Consider the following 9402-nt stretch of genomic DNA (forward strand, 5'->3'; position numbering starts at 1 on the left):
GGGGGAGATTGGGCCAAGTCTTGAGGCCTCACTTGAGGTCTATCAAAGACATTGGGTGAATGAAAAAAATATATATATTAGGGGCATTACAAGGTGAAAATCCGAAGGCGAGACCCTACTGGAAGGCTTAAGTTTGATCCCAATACCATAGGTCTAACAAAGCTCTAGAACTGTAATTTGATTCATAATAATTGTGATAAACCGAATGCAGAGCTGGGTAGACAAGGGTCTTTTAAAAGAAAATATGTACCCTGGCTACAGCAAGCTAGCGGAAATGACAACACCTAATAGGTAGCCTAAGCATGTGGAAGGGCCCAATGGTCAAGCACAGCCAACATCATGGTTGGATGCTCTTAGCGACCCAAGACCCTATCAAAAATATATATATATATATATATATATATATATTGGCCATAAAACTAAGACTAGTGGTCTATGCCATTGGATAGCTAGAGACCTTACTCAAAGTAATACCGTGCTTGAGACATGGTCTGTCCACGATTGAGTACCAAGAGGTACTCCTCAGCACATGGAATGGCACTAGGGCTAAAATCAAACCCTCATTTGAGGTGACAAGTGATGGAAATCTAAGGGGACGTTTGGTTCGAATTATCCATCGGACCAGATCCCAGGGAATTAGTTTCCCATTAAATTTAAACCGTTTGGTTCATTTTTGTGAAAAGCCGATTCGGAGTCATGGTGGCCAGTAGAATCAGGGATTTCAACTAAAATCCATGACTCATCCGGATTAACCTCAATAGGTTAATCCGGGATCGAGTCATGGTTTGTTGGGTTGGTATAAAAAACATGGATTCACATCGACACAAAATCTTTGGTTTCCTGCGATTCTCACGTTGAAGCCCGATCGAGGTTCTCCCTGAAACAGAGCGACGGAGGTGAGAAACAGGTAAATCATCATCTTCCTCCTAATGCTCGCATCTGAGAAGATTGCCTAAAACCGACTTGATTGAAGGTGAGATTTCCCCTCTTCTTTGTATTCTTGGCCTACATTTGTGTTTTATTAAGATTATTGAAGTTCGGTTTCTATTTTTCAGGTTGTAAACTTTATATCTAGGGTTTACCCTCTTTCCAAATTAGATGATCGAATCCGAGGTTTGAATCTGCAAAATCGAAGCTTGATTTAAGGTGAGATTTCCATTCTTATGTGATTTTTTCTTCTTCGTATGCGTGTTCTTAAGATTATGGAAATTCGGTTTCCATCACTCTCTTGTGCGATCTTTGATTCAGTGAAGCTCGATATTGATCTTACTTGTTCTGTATGCTTGGTGAGTTTGTCTATTGGGTTTTGTCAGTGAAGTGTGTTGATCAATTGCACCTGAATTCAGTCCCAATAAATGATGATAAACATCGATTGAGAATTTTTTATTTTTTTAGGAAACTTTCATGTCATGACAATCAACCTGAAGAATTGTTGAAGGATGATGGCCATAATCTTCTGATCAGTATTAGTGTTGTATTACATAATATCTCCTAAATGTTTTACTGTCAGTTTCCTTCTGGGATGTGGTATCAATGTGTCGTATTCTTTTGGACACTGTCACAACTATGAGAACTCCTAATCTTAAAAGGAAAGATATTTTATCTTTTGATCAAATATAGTATCATAATGTATACCCTGGATAAGAACTGTAAACTTGACGTCCCCATGCCTGGCCTCCCATTAAGTTTATAGACAATCTTTTTAGTGTTTTAACTTGGATAATTGTGAGGACCTAAATAAATGTTGTATATCATTTTCATTAAATCTCCTGATTCTTCTGTGGTTTCTATCATTGACAGGACACAGTGTTTGATCCAGTGTCTCTCACATGTGGCCATATCTTCTGCTACATGTGTGCATGCTCTGCAGCATCAGTAAGCATCGTGGATGGCCTAAAGTCTACAGACCATAAAGCAAAATGCCCTCTATGTCGAGAGGTATCTGTTCTATTTATTTTCTTTATTAAATCCTTGTGTGACAGCAATAGAAGTTGTCTTCCTTATCCTTGTGTCAGTGCAAGTCAGGAATCACCAGTTGGTGGGCCTCATTTTGGATATCTTTCAAATCCTAGTATGTTTGTGTTCAATGAATTAACTTCTGAAATGGATTTTAGGCTAGAGTTTTTGAAGGTTTTGTATTTTTGGAGGAGCTTAACATTTTATTAAGTCGCAGGTACATATTGATCAAACACTGAATTCTACACTGCATGTCTGGTTACTAATCTGCTTCTGTCATCTCAAGACTTAATCACCTCAAGATGCCTCTGTTAAAAACACTCAAAATATTAAATGTTTAGGCAGCATTACTGAACCAAAACAAGAAATAATGTGTATTGTGGGATGAAATGGTTAAGTTTCATCCCTGTTGCTTTCAACAAGAAATGTAGTCTGACCCATTTCCTCTGTTTTGCATCTTTCAACAGTTGCCATGAATATTGGGAGGAACGGCTTCGAACAGAAAGAAGAGAGAGGATGAAGCAGGCAAAGGAGCACTGGGAATCCCAATGTCGAGCTTTCGTTGGAGTCTGATTGAAATTTGAGATGGCAAATACAACCTTAGTTCTGTATTGCAACTGTCTTTCTTAGCATCTCTCAGTCTCCAGGAGGAGTCATGAGCAGAGTTAAGTTCTTAGGATTCATTTGAAAATTTCTGCCTCCTTTCTTCTTCTGCCCTTTTTTTGTCCCTTAATGTAGTTTGTTCATATTTTTTTCTGGATTTTGTCTTTGTATATATAATTCTCCATGTTTGGCTCCGACTTTGATGAAGAAATAAGAAATCTTGGAGATTTGGTCTGTTTTTGTTTCTAGTTCTTTTTTTTTTTTTAATTTTTGAGAGACTAAAAAATTAAACTATGACAGGCAAGTGAGTGCTTAAACTGAACAAATTAAAGCCACCAACCAACAGGACCAAGACAAATTCGAGGAACATTTGTTAGTCTTCCAAGGTTTAGGTAGATGACAGATCTTGGAACGGTAAGGAGACTCATATACTTTAGGGAATTCGAATTTGCTTAAGATTATACATTTGAGGTAAAATGTATCTTCTTCACTTAGTTTTATGAAGCAAAGAGAAGGATGAAAAACAACAATTTGATTCTCAATTGGCTCCTGCAGTCAGTATTCAGATAGATGATTCTATCTAGCTAGTCTCCAGTACAACACACATGCAGGATAAATGAGGAAGCCCTTCATCCTTACATACAGTGTCATCCTCTTTCTTTTACTTTGAATAGCAAGGCAACACAGGGTACAAAATCATTTATGTTGCATCCCTGGGTGGCAACTGAGATGAATAAATAATTATGTATCATTAAATTTGCATTGAGGAAAGAGAAAAGGGGTTGGGGTGGGGGGGGGGTAGAGGAGTCTGCCTGATAGTACCATTATTTACCTTCAATGGACTAGTAAGAGCTTATGCTACTACAAATTCCTATATTTTCTTAGTTTGAAGATGTTGTAAATGCGAGTCCAACTGCTGGGAGTCTGAAACTGCAAAGCATTAGGAACTTAGCCGATGCCAAGAACTCTCAAATCACAATGGTACAGTCCATAGAAAAACAGGACAGGAAAATTTCTGAAAAGGTTAGTTTGAACTGTATAACAGAAACAACTTTAACTACATTGGCATTGGTTCGACTTCTCCATCCTCGATTTTCTAGCTATCAATGGTCTTAGGCTCTCTTTAGTTTGATTTCTATTTGTATTAATTTGACTTATTTCTGTTTTTACAAGTGTTCGGTATAATTTATAGCACTTATTTTTATTTATAATAAATTAGAATAAATCAAAAATCACAAATTACTCTCAAGCTATTTGTGATTTGTGGCAAAAAATCATTTGGTTTTTGGTTTTGTTTTTTGGATTTTTTTTTTTAACCCAACAGAACATGGGTTCAAAGACTCAAGGGTAACCAAACAGTTTACACTCAGAATCAATTGCTAGAATCAAGGTAACCAAACAGTTTTTCACTCAGAATCAAGTGACAGAATCAGGGTAACCAAACAGTTTTTCACTCAGACTCAAATGACAGAATCAAGGGAACCAAACAGTTTTTTTACCAAAAGGTAATTATTCCAAAGAAACTCATTCATATGAGTTAGATCCAGAATCCGAAATCCTTAGAATCTGATCCAACGGATAATTCGAACCAAACACCCCCTAAGTGTACCTGTACAGCTAAACCCTCTGGACCTAAACCTCATACAGAAGTGGGAAGCCTTGCTTGGGGGTGGAATGACAAGAAAAATAATCCCCAACACAAGATAAAAGTCCCAACAAGGTTCAACACATGGACATTTCATAAATAAAAAGAGAGAGGCCTCATATGGTAGGGGAAGGACAAAATGAAAAATCTCAACCCAATGATAGCAATAAGCCTCATCAAAATTGGGTTAAGACCTAATCTTAGGCATTGTGAATGCGAGACCTATCCTGGAATGAGTACCGAAATTCATAATGAGCATGAGGTTTCAATGCCCAAGATTAGAGGTGCCAAATCTGTTCAAGGAGCCAATCATATTATTTGGTCCCTCTATGCATTAACTTGGATAAAGGGTGGGAGATGCAGAAATTAGGGCTGTCAAAGCCGCGTGACATGAACCTACTTAAGCCTTCAATGGCTTATAACATGCCAAGTCATGGACGTGCAAATCTCATGGCAGCCGAAGGTCTGGCCCAAGCCAAAACATGTTCAAGTATGAGATTACCAAAAGGCGGAATATGTAATGCTTGGCATAATGGGATTGCAACAAGCACCATTCAGGTGGCATATAACAAAACCAAGCACATAAGCAAGGAGTGTGTGAGCCTTGGCATTATGGGGTGAGCTTGACCTAAGATGAGGAACAAATTCAAGAGCTCAATCCCCAATCAAACCAATGAGCTGCATTTAATTGCAAAAACATGTAAAATAGCACATTGAGCAATAACAATGTACAAACAAGAGGAAAAAGCAAAGCATGCAGAGATTCAACAAAACATGGCTAGAATTCAAGCATTAGTTGGTAAAAAAACAAAAAACAACCCCAAATGTAGCATGCACACACTAAGGCTGTGTTTGGTAGTCAAGAGAAGAAAAGAAAAGAAAAAATATTCAAGAAAATGCCACTGTTCATGGTATACTTGGAAAGTAAAACCTTCGATCCGTGCTATGGGTCAATCTGAAGCAATTTCTCCGGCAGAAGCAGCTTTGAACCGGCAAGCAGAAAATGCCACTGTTCAGAACCAATATCTTGAAAGAATTTTGGCCCAAACTCAACAAACTCATGGCACTTTGACCCATCATGATCATCTTCTACAGTCTCTGCGACGAGAAATTGATCAGGTGCATGCTGAACTTGCTAGCATTGCTTCTAGTGTCCCAGACACCACTGCTACTTTTGCCCTTATTATCCAAAAAAAAAAAAGCATCTCCGTTATCTTGAAGCTCAGCTTCAGAGCCTCCAGCGACCACAGCCTCCTTCTTCTTCAACAAGCAGACAGCAACCACTTTCAATTACTGTTCCCAACTTCATTCCACAAGATCAGTTTGATATGTATAGCTCTCCTGCTCCACCAGTTGTCTCTTCTCCAAGGACTTTTCCTATTGAAGAACTCAAAGCACTTTAAAGACAACAACGTGCTCTTCCTAAAAGAACACAAGCAATCAGAGGCCATTCCTGCAGTAGACATCCTTCAGCATGGACATCTACTACTGCTTTAATGGATCTCAGTGATGATTATGAAGAAGAATTTGCAGATGCCTTACCAGCACCTCCCCCATTTACCCCTTATCCTATGCCTGTCCCTTATGCAGCACCTCCCCCACCGATGCCAATATCTTCTCCTACTCCCCAGCCTGTTCCTCCACCGTTTACCCCTGCACCTTCCCAACCACCTAAAACCATTCATACCATCATTACCCCCTCAGAGAATGCTTTATCTGAGTATTTTACAAACCTTACTATTACTGATCCTCTTTCCTCTTTCATGAATGAAGGACCACGTCCTACTGCTCCTCATGTTTCAGAAATGGATGATGACCCTGAAATACATAACCCTGAGGATCCTCCAAGACCAAGCCCTGTTCCACCACCTACACCTTACACCCCATACCAAAACCAAGATCCTAAACAATTTTTCACCTTGGATGATATGCCCGTTCCTAAGTGGGCATCAAGAATTGCAGATTTTCATGCATGGATTAATGTAGAACTACTTCATGAAGGAGCCTCTACAGTCACAGTTTAGTCTAAATTTGTTGTAAGACTTCAAGGCAAACTTAGGGAATGGTATTTAGCTCTTGGCCCTTATAGACAACTTCAACTTGTCCAACTCTCCGAGAGCCAGTTTATCACCACTCTCTATCAGGAATTTCTTGGCCCAGTTTCAAATGATTTATCAAAGGGTCGTGATGAATTCCTCCAAATGAAGTGTTGTTCCTTGAACGGATCAGATCTTGATAAACATTTTTCCAGAATGACTGACCGCTTCCATAAGATTGGCGGTATCGATGATGAAAATCTCAAGCAGGTTTTCTTGAATTCCCTTCTAGAACCTCTTGGTGCAGATACACAGCAGTTTCTGAGGAATCGAAACATTCCATTAGTATCATGTACTATTGGTTCACTCTACAAATATACTCTTACTTCTCTTGACAAACTCTGCAACATCAAAAAAGTCTGGAAAGATTTGCAGGATAGATTTGATAAGGTCTCCTCTGCTTATGATACATCTTATCTCAAGATCAAGTGCAAAGGTGACAAATCTTGTGATTGTTCTACCAAGAAGTCCTCCTATCACAGAAAATTTCCTTTCTCTCAGCCTCAGAAATGGAAACCCAAAAAGAAATTCTCCTTCTGGTCTCCAAAGTTCAAGAAAAAATGGAGATTTCTTCGGAAGAAACAATTTAGAGGAAAACACAAGTCAACTTCTTGTTATGTCTGTGGGAAAAATGGACATTTTGCAAAAAATTATCCTATGTCTCACAAGAAAGAAAAGGTCTTGCACATGTTACCTTCCCTTCACCATGAAGATCTTCAAGATGCAGATCTCAAGTCCTTGTATTCCCTTGATGACGCACCCACAGATCTCTCTCTTTTTGCTATTGATTTCCCAGTAACAGACTCAGACCCAGAGTCTTCTTTCTCCGAGTCCGAGGAATCTGATCCCCTCTACCAGGTTGTCCCATTTATCCCCCCTCATAGTCTTCTCCTCTTCCATACCAAGTAGTCTCTCTCCCTCATGTTTCTGTTCAACTAATTCCTGAACCTTATGCCACACCAATCAAAATCATAGCCTTCCTAGACACAGGAGCTACTACCACTATCATGAATCCCAAAGTCCTTCCCAAATCCCTTTGGAAGCCTCAGGATCCCCCTTTACCATTCCTTGCAGCTAATGGTGAAATTTTCCACTTTAATTTAGTGTCTAAACATCCCCTTAAGATCCAACTTCTTCCTACCCTGTCCTTTACCCATACAGTTTTAGGAACCCATTTCCCAGGAAAAGACCTCATCATAGGTTTTGATGTCCTCAGCCATCTCCCTCTCTGATGGACTCCCCACGGTCTTATATATAAACAACACCTTCTTCCCTGGTCTCCTATTTCTAACATCTTTTTTGCAGGACCATCACTGTTTGAAGATTTCAAAGCACATATCCTTTCAACATCCTGTGCAGAATCTTATACAGATTTTCTCACAAAATGTTCCCATCCTTTATGGCAAAATCTTGACTTCTTCATCACACTTCCTTTCAAGAAGAATGAGGACGTCAACCCAACAAAAGCCAGCTATCCAGGAATGAATCCAGAACATCTCTCTTTGGCGGTACAAAAGATCCAAAAATTATAGTCTCAAGGTCTTCTGGAACCTACTCTCTCTCTCCATGGGCATGTCAAGCATTCTATGTCAACAAACGGGCAGAACAAGTTCGTGGAAAATTAAGAATGGTGATTAATTATCGGCCTTTAAATTTCTTTCTGGCTGATGATAAATTCCCACTTCCAACTCGCCCGGCCTTACTCCTCCAGTTGGCCCATGCCACTATCTTCTTCAAGTTTGATCTCAAAGCAGGTTTTTGGCAACTTGGGATAGTCCCTGAAGACATACCAAAAACAACTTTTTGTGTTCCCGGCTATCATATGCAATGGACAATAATGCCTTTTGACCTAAAGACAGCCCCATCAATCTTCCAGAGAGCCATGATGAAAATCTTTGCTTCTATTTAAGACCATGCTCTTTTCTACATTGATGATATTCTCCTATTTTCTACGGATGAAATAGCTCATCTTCAGCTTCTGCAACAATTTCACAAGAATATTCAAGATTATGGTCTTATGCTCTCTCTTAAGAAGATGCAAATTGCCATCCCTACCATTGATTTTCTCGGAGTAACCATCTCCAAAGGACAATATAATCTTCAGCCACATATTGCAACTACATTACAGTTATTTCTAGATGGCCCTCTGACAAAAAATCAACTTCAACAGTTTCTTGGGATAGTCAATTATATGACAGAGTTTCTTCCTCAACAGATCAAACATACCTCACTGCTTCCCCAACTGTTGCGTAAAAATGCTCCTCCTTGGTCTTCTGCTCTACCTACAACAATTCAAGCTCTGAAGAAACTCTCTGAGAATCTCCCCACACTCCGGATCCCCCTTACTGGAAAAAGAATTTTACAAACAAATGCCAGTGACACCCACTGGGGTGCCGTTCTCCTTGAAGAACAGGCTCCAACCATAAAAAGAACTGTTTGTGGTTACAAGAGTGGATCTTTCAAACTCTCTGAAACTCATTATCATTCTACTTTCAAAGAAATCCTAGCAGTCAAGCATGACATAGAAAAATTCCAGTTTCATCTTATTGGCCACAAGTTCCTCATTGAACTCGACATGTCAAGTTTTCCCCGGATGATTGAATTTTGGTAAAAGATCCTTCCTCATGCATAACTTCTCCGATGGGCTCAATGGTTCTCCCAATGGTCATTTGATGTCAAACACATCAAAGGAAAAGAAAATGTTTTGACAGATTTCCTCTCCCGACCTACCTCAACCTTTGCTGTCATACCCTTACTTTTTCCTATGACCCTTGGATCCTCAACCTCAGCCTCAACCTCTCACCTTCCACCACCACCAGCTGGCCATAACCTTTGTTGCTCTCTTCCACCTGACCTCCCTTACGAAATCCTCTAAGACCTAACTTTGAGAAAAGTTATCTCTTATAGCAAAACCACATCCCTCCAACTCCTCGAAATTGCTCTTCGACGAGAAGGATTACCCTTCCTTGGATTATCTTTTAATCCAGACTACCCTTTCCTGACCCTGTTTGCCTTCACTACCCTATATGAACTTCAAGACCTCCCTCTAATCTACAAATGTGTCTTTTGACACCTCTGCTCAGCCTACACTATTGCCCTAAG

The 9402-nt window shown here is 39.6% G+C and overlaps 2 protein-coding genes across 2 annotated transcripts; both read left to right on the plus strand.

Annotated features, from left to right (window-relative positions):
- Positions 1 to 1187: 1187 nt before the first annotated feature.
- LOC122077398 (E3 ubiquitin-protein ligase BAH1-like) lies at positions 1188 to 2793 on the plus strand. Its single transcript, XM_042643343.1, has 4 exons — positions 1188 to 1286; positions 1801 to 1938; positions 2115 to 2173; positions 2424 to 2793. Exons 1-4 carry the CDS (start codon positions 1203 to 1205, stop codon positions 2527 to 2529), a joined length of 387 nt encoding a protein of 128 aa, XP_042499277.1. The 5' UTR covers positions 1188 to 1202; the 3' UTR covers positions 2530 to 2793.
- Positions 2794 to 5700: 2907 nt separating this feature from the next.
- LOC122075477 (extensin-like) lies at positions 5701 to 6228 on the plus strand. Its single transcript, XM_042640510.1, has one exon. It carries the CDS (start codon positions 5701 to 5703, stop codon positions 6226 to 6228), a length of 528 nt encoding a protein of 175 aa, XP_042496444.1.
- Positions 6229 to 9402: the final 3174 nt, after the last annotated feature.

Source organism: Macadamia integrifolia, chromosome 4 (genome assembly GCF_013358625.1).
Source record: "Macadamia integrifolia cultivar HAES 741 chromosome 4, SCU_Mint_v3, whole genome shotgun sequence".
NCBI classification, from domain to species: Eukaryota; Viridiplantae; Streptophyta; class Magnoliopsida; order Proteales; family Proteaceae; genus Macadamia; species Macadamia integrifolia.